At 37.9% G+C, this 21,843-nt stretch overlaps 1 protein-coding gene across 4 annotated transcripts in view; it reads left to right on the top strand.

Moving 5' to 3' along the window:
• BLNK (B cell linker) overlaps window positions 1-15,514 on the top strand; it is a 72,789-nt gene extending 57,275 nt beyond the window's left edge. For all 4 annotated transcript variants that reach the window (XM_029932307.1, XM_029932306.1, XM_029932308.1 and 1 more), the window contains 7 exons: window positions 436-478; window positions 2,743-2,827; window positions 3,256-3,287; window positions 6,774-6,841; window positions 7,686-7,769; window positions 10,274-10,429; window positions 15,124-15,514. In XM_029932307.1, the coding sequence (XP_029788167.1) occupies window positions 436-478; window positions 2,743-2,827; window positions 3,256-3,287; window positions 6,774-6,841; window positions 7,686-7,769; window positions 10,274-10,429; window positions 15,124-15,243 (588 nt within the window). In that variant the 3' untranslated portion in view covers window positions 15,244-15,514. The remainder of the gene's footprint in view (window positions 1-435; window positions 479-2,742; window positions 2,828-3,255; window positions 3,288-6,773; window positions 6,842-7,685; window positions 7,770-10,273; window positions 10,430-15,123) is intronic.
• The last annotated feature ends 6,329 nt before the right edge of the window (window positions 15,515-21,843 follow it).

Raw genomic sequence — 21,843 nt, 5'->3', positions numbered from 1 at the left:
CTGGGCCGGCCCGCTGTCTGAGGAAGCCCCCCTTGACCTAGTGCCTACTCTGTAGCCTGGCATTTACAGTCAGCTTAGCAAACACTGAGGTGGGGCGCTGAGACCAAAGCCAGTTGCCACATTCCCTCTGTGCAAGAGCTCCTGGCCAGCAGCTACTGGGGGTCATGCATGGCATCCGTGAGCCTTCCTGACAGAGCAGGGAAGCCCCTACACCAGGATGCCACTGCACCTTCTGTGATAGACTTCTGGTCCATTGCTGCTTAATGTAGATGTTGGGCTGGGAACTGTGTGTTTTTTATTATTGTTCTTGTAATTGAAAGAAGAGCTATGCATCAAAGAAGTGTCCTCCCCAAAAACTTATTTTAATAATGTTGCTTTGACATTTATGTCCACATTCCACTGTAGTGAATGTCCTTGCCTATTTTTTTTTAATAGACTCCACTTGCCCCTCAACAGAAAGCTTCAGCTGTTTGTGAAGGTAAACCTGTATTATTCTGAAGGATGAGTATGTCCTCAAAGTTATTTTAATTAAGGATTTGTATGCAAGTGTATTTCTAAACTGCTTTAACTACTTATAAGGCAATTGTAAATATGAAACTCGGTTTTCTAAATAAAATGGCCTTGGCTTTGCAACGAGTAGTAAGGACCTGAGCTTTTGAGCCAGTGTCTTTGGGACAAGGCTGTAATCGACATGCCCCTGCCTGGTTAAAGCATCTGACTTGCCAGACATGGTGCTGTGGCTTTACGTAGCCATTAGGACTTATTTAGAGGCATTCATGTATCTTAGAAAAAATAGCGTAGTTAAGGTAATGAAATTTATAAAAATCTGTTTATTTGAACAAGTTCTTTTGCTAAGTGTTCAAAGTAATGTTCTCTGAATGCAAATGTCTGTTTTAGTACATCTTCAAATGCTTCTCTTCATTTTATCATATCCTAAAAGCCTCACAAATACTTTTAATGGGAATTTTCCATTTAAAAACCAATTCATATTTGAAAAACATTGGAGGAAATTGCAAAAAAGAGAGAAGTAAGAATTATCCATAATTTCAACACTGAAAACACTATAGAGTTAAAGCCCCAAACCGGTCTAATTCCACAACCGAAGCTACCCGATGTTAAGGCTAAGTATTCTCACCATTTTCTGAGTTAACGTGGACACATCCATATAACATGCTCCAGTGTCTTTGACAATGGATGGTGGACATTTTCTGAATGTGCCCTACAACTTACCTGTCTGCTTCAACTGCTCCATTGGTTTTCTGTGGGTTTTGTGTTAGTTTTTTACATCTGTTTCCCACATCTTTTTTCTCCAGGCTATTTCTGAAATAGCACTCCCTTTCTGCTGTCTTGCTTTCATCTGCCTTTTCTTTGATACTTTTACCTCGTTGTCCTTCCATATGTTAGAGTCTTCCATTGCCTGTTGAGCAGGGAGCTCAAATTATAGTGGAGCCCTAGCGTGAGCCTCTGCAGGAAGCAAGCTCAACCCTGTGCAAATTCCATTGACTTCAGCAGCCTTTGAAAACCAGCCAAGAAGGAGCTCTTGGCATGCGCCACGCAGCTCAGGTGTCCTCATACCCAGAGGGCTCCTCGTACAAGAGCTCGGCACGCTGTCTCTTTTGTGACTTATCTCAAGAACAGAGGCAATGATCTTCCAAACCCAGTGCAGGCGAACAGCCTCTTCTCGCCTAGCAAGGAAACCTCCAGGACTGCAGAGACAAAGCAGGTGCTCAAAGCTCATCAGGCTGTGGGAACTGAGTGTGTTCACTGTCTCTCCTTCTGAAATTATCGAGTTGCAAAGTCATGAACAAAACATCTCACACGGCAGCTCAAAGAAGCTTGCCACAGACTTAAAACATTTTTCAGGGGTTCAAGACTTCTGAATTTTGCTGCATTACATGAAACCCTGAAGTCTATTTTATCATTTACTTGAATCTTTGAGTTCACACTACTTTAATTTCTTTGGGTTCCTGTACTAGAAGACCAATAGTTCACCTTCTTCCACATGGGACACACACCGATAGACATACCCAGATTCTAGCACACCCCAGACCAAACTTGAGGGAGAATAAAGCATTAAAATAATTTATAATCACATTTATCGATGGTTCATCCATAAATTTCAACATAAATTCAACAAAAATTTCTTACATTTCAGGTTTACCCCATTTCCCTGTGTACCAGTTATAACTCCACCCTTTCTTTCCCCACTCAGGAAACACAATGAAATGCAAATGAGATTAAGATTATTCTAGGAATGACCTTGAATTTGCTCAATTTTTCAAAAGAGTAGATTATTTGCAAACTGATATTTTACCTCTTCTCGGTAAGAAATTAGTTATACCACCTCTTACAACTAATGAAGATACGTGAAGGGTGTTGTTCTTATGACTAATGAAGACACACGAAGGGTGTGCGAAGGATACAGGAGTGGGTCAAACTCGTTCGTCTCTGGCTCCCACCTGTACTCACACATTTAAAGGTCCAGACCCTGTGGCTCAGTCCCACGTGTACTGCCACAGAGCGGTAAGGTGTGCCGGTACCACTGCTGGGTAGCATGCCTGGTCCTAACAGTGCAAACACATCACCAGACTGACAGGTGCATAAACAGGTGACATCCTGGTAAAAGACATGCTCATGGGAAGACATCAGACCGAATCCGGTTCTTCTCAGTTGATGTTGCTCGGTTCGGACATGGGAACAGACGTTTCACTCTAGTCTGATATGAGAACTTTCTTAATGCAGCAAAACCCATACCTGCTGAACGCCACCGAGCATCTAGTCACAGACAAGAAAATATGCAGTCATCGGTGTTTCCTCCTGCCCAGAAGTAAGATTCCTTTCCTTTAAAATAAGTTTCCCTGACACCTGTATTGTCACACTGCATAGTGACCCTGGCTTATAGTGCTTGGTAAAGATCTGACATTCATTGTATTGCAATTAAATTTTAAAAGGTGTTAAGTAGGGAAAAACTTCAAAAGAGCTTGTTAGAATCACAAAGACCTAATAGTTGGGTGTATTGGTCTTCAATAAAATCTAACACTTTAGTCGAGGCCCTTCCTTTTTAAGAACTAAAGGGGACAGTTTTACTTACCTTGAAGATTTTGGTGCCTTTTCTGTCCTTAGATATGTTTTATTGGTCATTTGTGTTGACTCTTTTGTGATCCCCCTGCTCAGAGCATCTTCAGTGGAAGCAAAACGTCAAACTTGTTCATCTTGTGCTTTGCCCTTTAATTAATCTGAAATTCTTCCTTGCAGACAAATCCATCACAAACCTGTACCTCTGCCAAGTAAGTTCAGTGAAACATGAAAAGCAATATCAGGTTGTGGGTAAGGCTGGATCTTCATGTCTGAGCAATGCTACCAGCTGGACGATCTTAGTACCCTCTCTGGCTTGTTTCCTTTTCTGTTAAATGGAGCCAACAATATTTATTTCAGGGAAGCCAAGGTGGCTCCGCTGGTTAAGCATCCAACTATTGATTTCGGCTCAGGTCGTGGTCATAGTTTGTGAGATCAAGCCCCGCATAGGGCTCTGTGCTGACAGCATGGAGCCTGCTTGAGATTCTCTGTCCCTCTCTGTCTGCCCCTCCCCCACTCACACTCGCACATGCGCACTCTCTCAAAACAAACATTTAAAAAATATTTATTTCATGGAGTAATTTTCCAAAGTAAATAAATCTGAGATAATTTTTACTTTTCTTTTTTTTAGTACTGATTGAATATTTCACTGATCATGCTGATCTTTTATATTTAAATTTTTTAATAAAAATAGTACAACTGTTTTCAAAATAAGATTAAGTGCCTGGTATAGTGATTTCTATATACAAGGTCTTCAATAAATGATAGCTATTGAAATTAAATCTAAAATACATCTTGATGCTCAAAAAATATATCCATAAAAGCTACCCTAAAAAGATTTGGCAGATCACTAGATGGTTTTCCCATGGCAAACAGTATATCACCCTAAGAATATGTGAAGTCAGGCCCGTAGAACAGAACGGCCCAAACTTTGATTTGCCCTCTACTCAATGTAGGAAAAATGAAAACACAAAACAAAACCCTACAGCGCATGGGTAATTTGGAAAATATTCCAAAATAAGCAAGATTTGGTCAATTTAAATAAAGAAAATAATTGTTATAAATGAAAATTTTATGTGCATATATTAATCAGTTTTTAGGTTTTAATTAGGTTTTTGATTTATCGTAAATAAATTAAATTTAAACATACGTATATAAAATATATATGTATTTTTAAATTCTGAACACAAAGTGCAAATGGTTTGGCTATCGAAATTTTATTTTTCACTATGTAAAGCTTTATTACACTTCTTATTATTTTTCAACCTAAGTCATTCTTTCAATTGACAAATCCTTATTAACCCTGTGCCACACACCAGGCACTGTTCTAGACACAGGGTATACAGCACTGAATAAAACAAATGAATCCCTCACCTTATGGAGCTTCTATTCTGCTGGGGGAGATAGACAAAAAACAGAATCAACTCGATAAATCGTATGCTATCAGGTAAATGCTAAAGTGCTGTAAAGAAAAATAAAGCAAGTTGGCAGGCGTGGGGTCACAGAGTAACAGAGACAGTGGAGTCCGCTGTTTTGGATGGGGCAGTCAGGCAAGGCCTCATCTGGAAAATGGGTCTAATAGCTCCTCCCACCATGGGTCCATATCAGGACAAATGAACTAAAATGTGGAAAATAGAACCGGATTGGCACTTATCTGAAGATCAGAAAATATCAGCCTTGGACTCCCCCAGCTGCCCACCTGGTACTGGGGGCCTGGGTGGCCTGACCTCCCACGCTGTTGCTGCGCCCACCCCGGAGTACTATCCCGACCCATTAGAATGCACCCTTCCTTCACGCCCAGCCTCGCTGGGCCTGCCAAGCCCTCACTGCCCAGTCCTGTTACAATGGGTGGCTGTCACAATGGAACATCAGGACAAAACATCTAAGCCCGTTTCTCCTGCACACTTCCCTTCCAAATAAAGGACAATTCTGGTTGCTCTGGCCAAAAACTTAGAGTTCCTCAGGATTGCTTGCTTGCTTTTTAAAAATTTTTGAATGTTTATTTTTGAGAGAGAGAGAGACAGACAGAAAGTGTGAGTGAGAGAGGGGCAGAGAGAGAGGGAGACACAGAATCTGAAGCAGGCTCCAGGCTTTGAGCTGTCAGCACAGAGCCCGACACGGGGCTCAAACTCAAACTGTGAGACCATGACTTGAGCCGAAGTCGGATGCTTAACCTACTGAGCCACCCAGGCGTCCCTCGCTTGCTTACTTCACACACTTCCCAGCCATTCTTTCAAAACATAATTGATATCCAATCATCCACTGGCAGCATCTTTTCTGGGCCACCATCGTATCCCACCTGAGCTTGCAAACTGGCCTCTTCTCTCTGCCCTTGCTTTCTTGGATCTATTTCCAGCCCACAGCCAGAGTGACCTTGCTGAAAGACAGGCAGACTACCTTACTACTCTCCAAACCCTTCCAAAGCTTCCTGTCCCACAGTTGTTCAGGCTCAAGCCATGCTAAGGGGTCCACCAGGTCCTCCACCGTCGGTCCCTTCATTAGCTGGTGTCTGACTTCATCCCTTATTCTTCTCCCCTTTTCCCTCCTCACTCAGGCACAGTGACCCCCTCTCTGTCCCTCAAACATGCCAGGCCCTTGCAGACCCTACTCCCCTTACCTGGAACATTCTTTCCTGAGATATCCACAAGTCTCCTCCCTCTCTTACTGCAGATCTTACCTAAGTGTCACCTCAGTGAGGCCTCCCTGACTAGCCTATTTATACATACTCCTCGTCCAAAGCTAGCCCCCAACCCCTTTCCCTGCTTATTTTTCTCCTTGCACTTATGAATCTGTAATATTGTGTGTATATATATAAATATATAAATATATATATATATATTTCTTATGTCTTTATTGCCTGTCTCAATAACTCCATTAAAACTAAGCTCCGTGAAGGAAGGACATTTTGCTGTTTTGTTCAACTGCTACATGTATCTATCCCCAAAGCCTTGATCCATGGCAGGCACACTATAATGAATGAATGAATGAATGAATGCAGCACTTTTTCTCTTTCATATGTCTCCACACTTAGATTATAAACTCCTTGAGGAAGTTTGCGCCTTGAGGCAGCAATTCTCACACGTCTTGGTCTCAGGACCATTGTAACACTCTTCAAGTCATTGCACACCCAAAGACCTTTGGTTCACATGCCTTTTCTATTCATCATGTATTAATTAAAACAGACCTCTAAAATATATTTATTAATCCATTTTTCATTAAAACTTTTATTTTTCCTTTAAAAATATTACACCCATTACATGCTAACATAAATAAAATATTTTTATGAAAAACCACTATAGTTTCCAAACAGAAACAATTCAGTGAAAAGAGCGGCATTGCTTTGCAGTGTTAAAATCTCTTTAATGCCCAGACCAACAGGGACAGCTGGATTCTCATATCTGCCTCTACTTTCAATCTGCTGTAATGTTTTTCTGGCTGACGTGTATGAAGAACTTTGGGCCTCACAGAGATATGGATTTGGAAAAGACCTCACAGCCTCCCTGAAGGAATCCTGAAGGCTCTTGAGGTCCTCAGACCATGCTTTGAGAACTACTGCAATTAAGGATTTGTGTGTGTGTGTGTGTGTGTGTGTGTGAATGATTCTCCAGTGTGTGTTCCCTGTAGCACCTGGCACAGTGTAGGCATAGTAACTGCTCAAGAGACGATGAGGACCCATTGATTTTTCAAATCCCTTCCAGGATTTCCAGAAGGGGGAAGCCCAGCTATGGATGGCCAGTTTTCATCTAACCCCCATTTGTCAGAACAGGTACGAACGAACTTTTATTATTAATCATTAAAATGCAGGAAAGGGCATGTCTTCTGCAAGGAGTTTGGGGTAAAGCTTGAGGACAGACTATATTTTAAGTCAGCTTGTGAGTTATCACTTGCTGTTGGGTACAGACTACATTTTTCCCCCAGGGGTTAAGTCCTTGCTCCATGTATTCCGATTTGTATTTTAGATGCCCTAAATAACAATCATGTTTCTTCAAAACTAGCAAAGAAGCATGTTGTTTTTATTGTTCTTCCTCTCACATAGATTCTATTTGAACTGTGTGATTTTCTCAGAATAGATCTGTGGAGGCATATGGATATTAAAACATATAAAGCAGCAGTTTTTAAAAAGACAGAGGAAGGACTCTGTGTGGCCTCGGGCAAGTCTCCCTAAGCTTTCTCAGATGTAAAATCAGGATGATATTATGTATCCTTCTTGCCTTCAAAGTAGTTTACAGAATCAAATAAGATACTATTTGGTAAACACACTTTGGAAAGTAAGAAGCACTCCACAAAGCAACAATAATAAGATCATAATAGAAAGGGAGAGTATAACTTATTTAGGAGGAAGGAATAAATGGCTGGGGAATCTAGCAGGATTGATTGATTGATTGATTGACTGATTGACTGATAATGCTGAAGCGCTAAGGCCAAGTGAGAAAAAAAGTTAATTACATAATCCTGTGATTGATCAAAGGAAGCAGAAAACTTATTTTTGAATTACTGGTCCAAACCTAGATCTGTCTTGGTAATGCAGAGGGGACTTTGCTTTCAGTGCACAGAAGGTGCCGTGTAATTGAAGGGCCACCCCACACTCATCGATGCCCTCCGTTTCACAGGAAGCTGACATTCACGGCAAGCCGTGGTACGCTGGTGCCTGTGATCGGAAGTCTGCTGAAGAGGCTTTATACAGATCAAGCAAGGTTTGACCATTAAAATTTTTTTTTAATGTTTCTTTAGTTTTGAGAGAGAGACAGAGACAGAGCATGAGGGGAGGGGCAGAGAGAGAGGAAGACAGAAATCTGAAGCAGGCTCCAGGCTCCGAGCTGTCAGCACAGAGCCTGACGCGGGGCCTCAACTCACAAACCATGAGACCATGACCTGAGCCGAAGTCAGACACTCACCAGACTAAGCCACCCAGGTGCCCCAGGTTTGACCATTTTTAAATCCCATATCCTGTTCTCAGTCTACTATAGGCAGAGCTGTCATCCCAATAATTTGCTGACTAAATAATTGCAGCAATAATTATGGATGCAGGGATCTTTTTTATTTACTTATTCAAGAGCAATTGCCATCCCCTCCTGTCTTCCAAGCCTCTCCCTCTTTGCTCCTACATCTCACTTCTATTTGTTCTTCCTTTGCAAGGACCCAGAGGCCCCACTGCTCTCCAGACAGTGGGAGAGAAAGCTGCAGGGGCGGATCTCTGTAAGCTTGCTGCTCCATGAGATTTACTCAGGAGTGGGAAGTAACAGGCAATTTTGGACCGATGTATGGGCTAAAAGATCAAGGTCAAAATGGCAAAAAGTACCTAATTCAAGCCAAATTATGTAGGAAACACTAGGAGCAGTTAGTTTAGAAAATCCAAAATTAAACTGCCATGTTGCCCTTTCTTCCTCTTCCCTCCTTCCATTTTTTTCTCACTTGCACCTTACTTTCTCAGAATATATAACATTTACATACTGGTTTCTGCTACCTTTGCTTTAGTCCTAGCTCTACAATTAAGTATATTAAGTGCTTTCCATTAATCCTTTTGCTGGCTGGCTTTCTGGTTATCTCTTTTTGTTTGACAAACCTTACCTTGTAGTAGATTCTCAGGAAGGACCATGTTTACATTATTCCCTGAGCTCTTGTACATTCAAAGCTGTTTTTCATAACCTGATAACCTGGAGGATATCTTGGCTGCTTATAAAACCCTTGTCTTGGTTTTAAAAGTGTTGCTCCACTGTATTGCCTTGTTTTTGTTTTTTTTTTTTAGGTTTAGTTAGTTAGTTAGTTAGTTAGTTAGTTATTGAGAGAGAAAGTACACACACACACACACACACACAGGGGAGGAGCGGATAAAAGGAGAGACAAAATCCCAAATAGGTTCTGTACCATCAGCACAGGGCCCAATGTGGAGCTCGAACTCATGAACTGTGAGATCATGACCTGAACTGAGACCAAAAGTCTGACACTTAACCAACAGAGCCACCTAGGTGCCCCACCTTGTTTTAAAGGGTGCTTTTAAGAAGTCCAATGCTGTTATTTTCTTGCCCTTATGTGTAATTTCATATGTTAGTCTGAAGGCTCTACAGATCTTTTGTGTTTAAAGTCTAATAGTTTTCTAGAATATGTCTCTGAGTTGATTTTCAGGTCAATATTTTCAGATAGATGGAACCTCTTTCTATATGTAGATTTAAGTTTTCTCTTATTTCCAGTAAATTCATTTCCAATAAATTTATTTTTCCAATAAAATTCCCCCCCCCAGATAGTAGTTCTTTTCTATTGTTTTATTTTTCTTCTTTAAGGACTCAAATTACATGCATTTTGGACCTTTTTTGTCTTTCTTCCATTTTAACCACTCTGACCCTATGGTATTTCCTTTTTTTTTAAATCTCCTTTTTTGTTTTTTTTCTGCCTTGGTTGCTTCCATGCCCTCCTTTGGTCATTTATCATATCTTCATTTAAAGATTTTCTCCCTTGGGCTTCTTGTAATTTTTCATTTCTGACATAGGTGTGCCTCTCTTTTCAGTTTCCTTCCTGAGTTTGATCAACTCTTGTTGCATTTCTTCTTTCTGCTTTTTTCCATTTTTTGTTCATAAATTTTGGATTTATTATTTAGAATAATTTTTAAGGTTTTAAATTATTTATTCATTTTAAGTAATCTCTATACCCAACATGGGGCTCAAACTCACAACCCCAGGATCAAAAGTCTCAAGCTCTATTGCCAGTCAGCCAATATTTTATAAAATATTTAATTAATTTGGTATCTTGTATTACAGTTTTTTCTGCTCCAATATAAATTTTGGGGAAGAGAATTCTCATCACATGAAATGTTTTGATTCCCAAACTCTGCTTTCTTCTCATAGTACTTTTGAATGGAATTTGTTTCATATTTATTTTAATTGTAGGTAACTTGTGGACATGGTTCATCATTCAAGAAGGCTCTTTTTATTTAATCTTAATGTGTCCCTTCTTACATTTCTAAATCTATAAATATAATATTATATTTCATGCATTAAAAAGCTGGCATTGACCTCACCCCAGATTTTCTATAAGTATATATTTTACAGAAGTATCTTCTTATAAAATAATAAAGTATAATCAATGATAAAAATCACATAGCTCAATAATTACCTTTTGAATATAATATAGGTATAAAGTGATTAATAACCTATGAAAACATAAGTAATACTCACCATAATTATGTTTTTCTTTTAATAAACAGGATGGATCATTTCTTATTCGGAAAAGCTCTGGCCATGATTCCAAACAACCATATACACTAGTTGTATTCTTTAATAAGCGAGTATATAATATCCCTGTGCGATTTATTGAAGCAACAAAGCAGTATGCTTTGGGCAGGAAGAAAACTGGTGAAGAGGTCAGTAACTTCTCTTTTAATCTAACTCTATAACTATGTATTGAGCACAATGATATCAGTGTATTAGGTGCTAAAAATGAGGAGAAAAGACATAAGAGTACTTGGTGCAAGGCTTGCATACATGTCATAAAAAGAGTACAAGATAAAATACTGTGTTCAGGCAGCATAATCTAGAGAAAAGAGAAAGGAGGATAGACTTGCATGATGTAAAGATTGCACTTAGCCACTTTATCCTGTTAGTGGACTTAGTCTGATTCAGTTTTTTGTTTTCTGTTGTTTTTTGGGGGGTTTTTTTGGGTTTTTTTTTTTTTTTTTTTTGGTTCACAGAAACGTAGAAATCAAAGTTGAAATGTCAAGTAGAATTAATGTTGTAAGGATGAAGGTCAGTGTCCAGAGCTCCTAAGTCAAGAACTAGGATCTCAACTCAAGTACCAAAGTAGATGACCAAAGGAGGATCAGAAGAGATGCAGAAACTTCTGTTGAAACATTAGACTGTAGCCAATGCACCAGAATGAGCTTTTGGGCTACAGCAAGAGAAAAGCATGACAGTAGGTCTTGAATACTAACCACAATTAAAATCCAACTCCTTTATAATCTGGACCAAACTCAGTGTTTATCATATCTCTGTTTAGCCAGTTTGTTTTTATAAGTGAGCCCTGAAATATGGGCTGGAATAATCCATAAATGGTCAGAAAAAAAGTGAAACCTGTACTGGCCTTGAGTGATGGGTTCAATTTGAGTAGGTAGAATGAAGGTTAAAGATGAGAAGGAGAAAAGTGGAAAGAACAATATAAGCAGAGAAAATAGCATTTAAAAATTCAAGTTAAGAAATCTTTATTTTTCAATACTCTTGAGAAAGAACTACACCCATTCCAAACCCAGCATGTGTTCCAGCACGTGTTATAAAGTGTCTGAATTGTTACAAAAGTCATAATTGCTGAAGTGTTTGTCTTCTCCCCTGGATGAGGCCATGGACTAAACTAGGTCTTGGTCAGCTCTGTATTTCCAGAACTTCTGTATAGCAGAAGTGTTGACTTTAGTTGATATCTGATAAATATTTATTAAATGAATGAATTTCTTTGTTGATTGATTACAGGCAGGGGAGTAGCATTTGTAAAAAAAAAAAAAACTGATAAGGTCTTCTGTAAATGAATGTTCTTTATTTTACTTTTTTAAAATTGTGGTAAAAAATTCATATCTTAAAATTTACCATATTAGCCATTTTTAAGTGTATAGTTTGGTATTGCTAAATATATTTATAATGTTGTAAAACAGACTTCCAGAACTTTTCATCTTGCATATCTGAAATTCTATGTTCATTGAAAACAATTTCCCTTTTCTACTCTTCCCCAGTCCCTGGTAATCACCAATATACTTTCTATTTCTATGAATTTAACTACTTTAGATGCCTAATATAAGCAGGATCATACAATATTTGTCTTTTTGTGACAGGATTATTCCATGTAGAATTATATCCTCAAGCTTTATCCATGCTATGTAGTAAGTGACAAGATTTCTTTTCTTTTTGAGGCTGCATAGTATTTCATTATATTATATACCACATTCTGTTTATTCATTCATCTGTTGATGAACATTTGGCTATTGTTGATGGCTATTGTAAATAGTGCTTCTATGAACATGAGTGTTGAAATCTCTATGAGACCCTGATTTCAGTTCTTCTGAGTATATATCCAGAAGTGGGATTGCTGGAGCATATGGTAGTTCTATTTTAGAATTTTTGAGGAGCCTCCATATTGTTTTCTGTAATGATTACCTCATTTTACAATCCTACCAACAGTGCATAAGGGCTCCAACCTTTCCACATGTCCCCAAACATGTGACATTTTCTGGGATTTTTAAATAGTAGCTATCCTAATGGGTGAGAGGTGATATCTCATTGTGGTTTTGATTTGAATTTCTCTGATGATTAGTGATTTTGAGCATCTTTTCATATGCTTGTTGGCCATTTGTATATCATCTCTAGAGAAATGCCTATTCAAGTCTTTTGTCCATTTTTAAATTGGGTTATTTAATCTTTTGGTTTTGTGTTGTAGGAGTTCTTTATATATATCCTAAGTATTAAACCATTATCAGATAGGTGACTTGCAAATATTTCCCCCCATTTTTTGGACTGCCATTTCACTCTGTTGATTGTGACCATTGATGAACAGAAGTTTTAAAACTTAATGTAGTCATATTTGTCATTTTTGGTTTTGTTGCCTGTGTTCTTTTGGTGTCATATCCAAGAAATCATTGCCAAATACAATCTCATGAAAAATTTCCCCTGTTTTCTTCTAGGAGTTTTATAGTTTGGGGATTTATTTTGCTTTTAATAAAGTCCCAGATAATTAGAAAATACAAAAACTCTTGAATCTGAAAACACAAAGCATAGATCAAGATCAAACTTGGGTTTTAAAATATAGATTGCATTATTATTTAAAAATAGTTTAATTTTAACAGAACTGTCTGCTTTTCCTTACTCAGAAAAAAACTTCATTCTCACTGAAACCTTTATCTGACAAATCTTTCAAAATAGATACTCTTCAGTAGTAATCAGTGTTAGCAGATGTTGGTGATCCTAGTAGGACAGAGTGACATTGGATGGATGGTTTCATTCCAAAGCCTCCACAGGCCATGGTCCAATACTTCTATAGGAAGGTTAAGGGTAGATGAGGGAGCTGTCCTGCTTAGAGGTCCTGAAATTCTCTCATAAATTTTGAGCTCTCAGAGGGACTCTGAACTCTCTTCTGCTACAGAAACTTTGGTAAATAGTGATTCCTCTTGGCCTAAAAAGTCTTTATCACTATCACTACCTTCATATCCACCCTATAGATACCAAAAAGAAAAGCATATTATTATAAGGGTATCTGGAAGTGCTGAAAGAGTCCTTCAAAACTCTTAAGTTATCTAAAATAAAAAAGTTATTTCTCCCATATACTGAACATTTTAATGGAATATTAAAACTTTGGTTAAGTGATGTCAACCATATGGATATTGTGAAAAGTGTGTTTGCCTTGGATGTATATGAGTAGAAAAAGAAACCAATTGATTAACTATTCAACTATTTTATGCAGTTGCTTTGGCATTATGTAGATACAGTATTGGGTAATTTTATAGTTTGATATCTATTTGTTTTATTTTATGGACATGGGATTTTGAGTTATCAAACAGGTTGTTTTTCTGTCCATGTATGAATATCTCAAATACAATGAATTATTGTAGATTTTTTTAAAAAAGCACTGAAGGGAAATTGCAACTAAGTTATGCCCAATTCTACATCCAATATGCTTCAACTCTCAACCTGCTCCCTACTTCACACATTTCAACTCAACTCCATATTTCAAACATTTCAATGCCCAAACATTCCAACAAAGAAATACTCAAAGATATCCAGGGACTAGGATGACAGACTGAGATGTCTGTGTAGGTATAGCAACTCTCTCCTGTGTTTACTGGGTTCAGAACACACTTTTTTGTTTGGAATCCACTTCAAAGAGATTGTGCTATTCCGTTTCCTGGTTCTTTAATCCATCAACTTAACTTCCAACTGCATTCAGTTTAACAACATGCTTTGGCAAGCAAACAGAATGAATGTCTTTATGAATGTCATTGAATTTCATTGGCAGTTGCAAAATTGAAGAGAAAGCTAAGAAATAAAAACTGAAAATACTTGAAGGTCCTGTCTCTTACCTCTTCTCCCTGAGCTAATATTCAGAGAGCCAATTATCTAAAAGACAACTGGTATTTCATTTGAAAAAAACTGACCAGTATTCTGAATACTTTATTGAATACATAGATACTTAGAAGGTATTCAGATAATTAAATTTTTTAAAATTCTGAATGTCTTTATATGAAAAATTAAAATACAATAAAATCAATTAGTAATAATTGCTAAATTTATGGCAGTGTGACAAAACAATAACTACTTTTTTAAATGACTCTATATGCATTTATTTATGATTGTGAGCTCATAGCACTTTTGTATAATCAATGCATTTCATTTCATGTTCTGTTATATTTATTTTATGTTCCTTTAAACTATTGATAATTTTTCAGAGGAATATTTTAAAATCCATAAGTAATAGGATTAATATTTGGGAAAATAAATATATATGGTAAGAGCCTGGCATGGATTATATTAGTAATTACCTCTAATTATTAATTAGCTCTAGGAACTAGAGCAAAACTGTAAATATGAGAATTTATAAAGCTTTCTTTATTCAAAAGGAAAACAAAAACAAAACAAGCATGAATTAGTCTGGGAAATAACTCTTCTGACACCAAATTCTAGGGTTAATTTATTACATCAGTCCTTGTATCTAAGATTTATGCAACATAACAGATAATCTATGATTTGTAATGAATGTAGAGAAATTCAGTGTGTGACAGTTTTACACTTGTTACTAAATAAAAAAAACTATTAAAATATTGCATCATAACTCAATGAAGTAATTTCTCTAAGGGGTTACACTAATTTAGGCTGCCAGTGTTTTTAGTGTTACCGAATGTAAGAGAGGGCAGAGTCTGCCACCTCAAGGGTTACACCCTTTGTTAAATTAGACTTTTTGGGGTAGAATGTCAGCTGAGACCTAGTAACTTTGACTAACTTGAGAAAGTGAAAGAAGTTGGGAGGAGCAGAGCTCGAAGTTAACATAAAGTCCAATGTTTAATTCATCTATGTTTTCTTGTTCTAGTACTTTGGAAGTGTTGCTGAAATTATCAAGAATCATCAACATAGCCCCCTAGTTCTTATCGACAGTCAGAATAATACAAAAGATTCAACAAGACTGAAATATGCAGTTAAAGTTTCATAGATTTCTTGAAAAAAGTCAACATCATTGCTTCAGACATTTTCCTTATTTCTACTTTTGAAAAAAAAGCCCCCAAACTTCATATTTTGGATTCTGAATCATCCAGTAATAAGACAGAAGACTGGAGGCAGCTATTGAGGTGGTCATCCATTTCCTTATAAGAAGCTCACACGGACTTGTTCTATTGTCTGACCCAATGAACTGTGAATATTTGGTGAGGTTGCGTTATCATGCTACTAAAATTCTCCAAATAAATGTCTTAATTTAAAAGAAACATGTGTAAAGTCTTTTTAGTCACATAAGAAAATAACACTCTATTTTCAAAATAAGAAAATAATACTCTCAAATTAAAGCAAAGCTGCTGGAAATTTGGGCCACCACACAGTCACTGGTACAGTACTGTAATGTTTACTGCCAATGCTTGACGACTATGTCTTGGTTGAACTTTTAATGTGTAGAAAATACAATATAGATAATGTATGATATTGATTTATAAGTACAGATGAAGGGGGATGTAATATTCCTTTTTGTGAGTGCTCCCAACCATAGGAGATGTATACAGATATGAACTTTCTAGAAGTTCTTGTCCATGATTAGGTTGTTTGCTTTGCTATACTGTCTTTGACTGTACTCTCTTTGATCTGCATGTCTATTAAATGGACCCTAAGCTTCATTTGAGGCTCAAAGTAGGATGAGAGCAAAACTAGACTAAAAGCCTAGGGAAACAGCCAACAGAACAAGGGCAGAAAAGCAAATATTGATGAACACTAAGGAATAAAATAATTACCATTATGAACAGTCACCTCCAAGGCCTTAGATCATCCCAGAAATGTAATATATCTTGTCATATCAAAGCTTTTTAGTCTACTGTGTACTTTTTAGACAGCACTTAAATGATAAGGCAGCTAATTAAGGTAAATCTAATAATTAAGTGAGGAATACACTGATCACTGAATAAGATAGCAATCTCTGAAAAGATTTTGGGAGGCTAGAAGGCAATATTTCAGAGTAACACACAGATATACTTAAAGATAATTGTATTTTTTAAATGTCATATGCTTTCATACAATCGCATTTTTAGCTGTCATAATGGGTTGAATTGTGTCTCCCCCAAAAGATATGTTGAAATCCTAACCCTAAATGTACCTCAAAATGTGACCTAATGGAGTATTTACAGATGTAGTCAAATCAAGATGAGACTATTAGGGTGGGCCCCAATCCACCTGCCCTTCCTTATACAAAGGTGAAATTCACAGACACAGACATGCACGGAGAGGGCTATGTGAAGAGATGCCCAGAGAGAATGCCGTGTGAAGACAGAGTACTGGAGTGATACTTCTACAAACCTAGGCGTGCTGAAGATTGCCAGTAAGCCCTCAGAAGCTGGAAAGAGACAAGGAAAGATTCCCCTACAGGTTTCAGAGGGAACATGGCCAAGATGACACCTTGATTTCAGATTTCTAGCCTCCAGAACTGGGAGACAATGAATTTCTGGCTGTTGGTTTTTAAGCCACCCAATTTATAGTAGCCCTAGGTAAGCCTATGGTAGCCCTAGGAAAGAATCTATATACATTTTGACAATAAAATAAAATATAAATTGGCTTTGGAAATTTCATTTGGAAGGGGTTTTTCCCCTTTTAAGAAAACAATGGAATCATTTAGAATGTTAGAAGAGATAATTCACAATGTAAGGAAAACTGGATTTATCTTTTGTAAAGCAAAGCATCCATTTGTAGTGTGAAGTCTGAGGTTTCTGTTTCAGTTTTTCTCAGTGTTATGTGGAATGATTTTCTACTTAAGTAAATCCTCACTAATTCCTTCTGCTCCCACAGTGATCCTGGCTCCAAACATCCGCTTCTGATCCATCCCCACTCTCTTCCCCCAAGCAGCCTGTTCCAGCTAGGTGAAGGAGAATAGCCATGAGATCATCCTAGTCCAGTCAACTGATATTCAGCACTGCGAGGGTAGGTTTCTTGGAGCAGAGGCTGGGAAAATTTCTGGGAGTTAAGCCAGTCTCTACTGAGGATCCACTTCTCCCCAAAGCTGGAGAAACACTCAATCTAAGCCAGCAATCTTCTCCCCCAACCTGTTACAAGAGTGCACTGGAGGATGGCCGTACCTAATTCACAACCCTCCTGCACAGGTGGTATAGGCTACTCCGTGAGGCCAGAAACACTTTCAAGGGATCTCAAAGGCCCTGTCTGTGATTTGCAGTGCTTGACCGACAAGTGGTTTTGCACAAGGAGATTTTCAGGCAAGCTAGGTGGTGAAATAAAAGTCACCAGTCAGGGAGAAGAACATTGCATAGCAGCTCAAGGAAACAAACCACTGGAGTTTTTGTTTTGTGTTTTAAGGCTGTTGCAAACTCCATTACAGTTGCAGTAGGAGGAGGACTGTTCATTTATTCAGATGGACAACAGAGATGGGGAGAGGAGCTGTGTGGCCACCAGAAGCCTGAAGTCTGCTATAACCAGTCAGCCAAGGCAGTGGTTCAGAATCCTGCACTCTGGGAGCTAAACCACTCCCACTGCAGCTGTGACGGACTTGCCTACACGGGAGTCCCAGAGAACAGAATGTAGGCATGTGAGTGAGATGTGGGACCACATGAGACCTGATCTTAAAGCCAGACTGAACTCCTGTCCTTCAAAATGGACTTAAGATACCATATAACAGTCTATTTCTAGGCAGGAAACCACTAAAAGACCTGCCTCCCAGCAAGGTTAGTTGTACCAAATGCCCTTGGCATTGAGCAGCTGTGTCTAACCACAAAGTGAGGTGGCTTCAGAGTTAGGTCTGGGTGCCCCAGTCCTACCACTTATCAGTATGTTATCAGGCATGTGTCTTACCATTCTAAGCCTTAGTTTCTACATTTGTAAAATAATATCTTTTCAGTAATGGTACAAGAATTAAGATAAGTTAGTACATTTTAATTCCTGGCATTTAGTTGTGCCTAATATTAATTTCTAGTCCCCTAACAAAAATCTCCTTTGCAGAGATAAAATGTAGACAATTCTTCAAATAAAGTGACCTATAAGTATCTTTGAGCATTTGATCATCTTAATTTTGTCTGAAGAAAATCCCAAATATTTCTTTATGTCCATGGTTATTAATCTTTTAGTCATTACAAAATTCTTCAAGAATTTTATGAGAGATATGGGCCTTTGCCCCAGGGAAATATGCATTTATCGGGACACACATGAAATACATGGGCCCCTAAGGCCTGTCCATGGACCACGGGTCCAAAGATCCGAGGCAAAGGACCCTTGTCCTACATCTTAAAATGTGAAGCATCAAGATGGATATACTATTCCACTAACAACCTGAATAATGTAACTTCCATGAGCCAAGAAGTGGGAAACTGCTATGATTTAATGCAGGGACTTGAGTGTGAGTTGCCTCGGTCTCTCCTTGTAATCCATGCTCTACCAATAATAGTGTGTGAACTTGGGCAATTTACGTGTCTTGGTGTCCTCACTTGTAAAATGGGCATGATAATGCAACCTACTTTATGAGTTGGTTAAATGAGTGCACTAACTATTGTAAAAGTTGAAAGTGTTCATTATTATTCTACCACTCAACCAGCCAACATTTACGGAGTCTGCTGTATGTCTGTCACTATGTACGTCAGGCACATGAAATGAACAAATAATCTTCAAGACTTTGAAGGCAACGAAGTAGCCACTCAAGTATCTTTTAAAATTGGAGTCATCATTTTATAAAAATATCAAACAGAACTTTAATCCAAGATGATAAATGTACTTAAAATAATGACAATTAGAATAGCCCTTGAAAGAAAATAATGTAAATATAATAAAAGTCCTTACTTAAAAGCATTTGCCTGTTATCTCAAATGTAATGTCCCCCTCTTTTTCCCCCAAGACAAATGCAGAACTTTAAAATTTTATTTAGTTTGGGGCACCTGGATGGCCCAGTCAGTTAAGCAACCTACTTTAGCTCAGCTATGATCTCACAGTTTGTGAGTTTGAGCCTCATGTCAGGCTCTGTGCTGACAGCTCAGAGCCTGGAGCCTGCTTCAGATTCTGGGTCTCCCTCTCTCTCTCTCTCTCTCTCTCTCTCTCTCTCTCTCTCTGCCCCTCCTCAACTCACTCTCTGTCTCTCAAAAATGAATAAATATGAAAAAAATTAAATTTTATCTGTTATTTTTTTCTTACCTATAAATGGACCACTTAGGCTTTGGTCTTAATCTTGCTAGTTCTGTCCTTTGCTAGCTGTATAATCTTGAACAGAGTACTCAGTGAACTTATTTTTTTTATTTCCCTTGTAGGGTTTTTTATGAGAATAATATATACAAATATCTAGGACATAGTAGGTCTCAGCAAATGCTATCACTACAGCTGAAGCCTCAAATACCCTACTTGTAAGTCTAAAGGCAAAAGACACAATTTGAAGATTACGGTAGTAAAGCCATTGCAAGAAGACATGGGCCTAAAGTCTGGTAGGGACCAGGGCCCTGAAAGGAAACAGATATAAGAGAATTGTCTAAGGATTAATTAGCACAGGAACGTTAACTGACTGCATAGAGGGAAGAGGGTGAAATATGAGTCCCCACTGACTCCACTGTTTCAAGCCTGGATAGCTGGAAGGCTGGAACTGCCTCTGACCAAGAGACAAAAGTCTGGAGGGAGAGCTGACCTGTGTTACGTTCTTGACCACATAGCTCTAAGATAAGAGTCTCACAGGCAATTCATCGCATGGAATATCAGAACAAGTCAGAAGACTTACATTCACATATGGACTCAAATTTAGGAAAATTCATTGTATCTGTCTGGTAAGAAGTCTTAGAAAGTATTCTGTAGGCTGGGGTATTAGAAGAACTGTCTTTAAATGTTAACACAACACTAGTTGTTTTACATTTTTGTTTGGTTTTCATGACGACATTAGGAAGTGGTGTTTTATGAAGACTGTTCTGACAAGGTGCAGTTAAAAATTGAAAGGCTGGCGGCAGACAAGGTGGCCATTGGACAAACCTAGGCCTTGAAGTGCTAAGGTTCCAGCCCAGTATGAACGGACCAAGAAGGAAAAGGGAGGAAAATCCAGAAAAAGATACTCCAGGACTTGGAAGTCAGCACAATGTTTTTGAGATTCATCCATATTGTTCTGTGTATCACCAGTTGTTTCTTTCTATGGCTGAGTAGTATGCCAATATGTGGATATACATCCGTTTGCTTTTCTATTCATTCATTGATGGAATTTGATTGTTTCTGGTTTTGAAATGATTGAAGGTGCTATTAACATTTGTGTGGAAGACTTTATGTGACCATGTTTCGTTCCTCTTAGGTAAATGCCTAGGAATAGTAATCCCAAGTCACATGGAAAGTGCATGTTTAACTGTAAGAAACTGCCCAAATGCTTTCCAAAGTGATGTACCATTTTATACTGACATCAACAATATATAAGAGTTCTGTTGCTCCACACTCTAAACAGCACTTAACATTATAGGTATTTTAATTTTAATCATTCTAGTAGGTATATAATAGTGTTTCACTATGGCTTTAATTTGAATTTTCTTGATGACTGGTGATACTGAACATCTTTTCATGTGTATATATTTTCCTTTTTTAAATGTCTGTTCAAATATTTTGCCCATTTAAAACACTGAGTTGTCAAAAAAATAAACAAACAAAAGGGGTGCCTGGTGGCTCAGTTAGTTAAGCATCCAACTCTTGCTTTTGGCTCAGGTCACGTTCCTAGGATCATGGGATCAAGCCCCACATCAGGCTCCATGCTTGGCATAGAGCCTGTTTAAAATCCTTCCTCCCTCTTTCTCTGCCCCTCCCCTACTCACACACACACTGTCTCTTAAATAAATAATAAATACATAAATAATTGGGGTGTCTTCTTTTTATTAAATTATATGAATACATGATATATTTTAGATGTAAGTCCCTTGGCAAATACACATATTGTGAATATATTATTTTGCTTCCCTGGAGTAAACCCTACTTAATCATGATATATTGTACATTTTATATATTTTTGGATTTGATTTGCTAATACCATGCAAAGTAGTTTTGCATATACATTAATAAAGGACATTGGTCTGTAGTGTTCTTTTTTTATAATGTCTTTGTCAGGTTTTAGTATTAGGGGAATGATTGCCTCATAACATGATATAAAAAATGTTCTCTTTTCTACTTTCTGAAAGAATTTGTATGATACTGATATTATTGCTTCCTAATATGTTTGACAGAATTCACCAACAAGGTACCTGGGCTGGTGTTCTCTTTGTGCAAAGGTTTTTAATTATTTTTTAAAATTGTTTCATTTTATTTATTGATTTTGAGAGAAAGAACATTGAGCAGGGAGGGGCAGAGAGAGGGAGAGAGAGAATTCCCAGGCAGGCTTCACGCTGTCAGCACAGAGCCCAAAGTGGGGCCCAAACCCATGAACTGCAAGATCATGACTCAAGCAGAAATCCACAGCCAGATGCTTAACCAACTGAGCCACCCAAGTACCCATGAAAGTTTTTAATTATGAATGCAATTTCTTGAATAGATACAGGCTATTGAGATTTTCTATTTATTCTATGTGTTTTGTTAATTCATGTCTTCAAGACTTTATCTAATTCAAATAGAATGCCAA

Source organism: Suricata suricatta, chromosome 2 (assembly GCF_006229205.1).
Source record: "Suricata suricatta isolate VVHF042 chromosome 2, meerkat_22Aug2017_6uvM2_HiC, whole genome shotgun sequence".
Lineage (NCBI taxonomy): Eukaryota > Metazoa > Chordata > Mammalia > Carnivora > Herpestidae > Suricata > Suricata suricatta.
The sequence above is the reverse complement of the archived record's forward strand: the minus strand, read 5'-3'. Positions and strand labels throughout refer to the sequence as shown.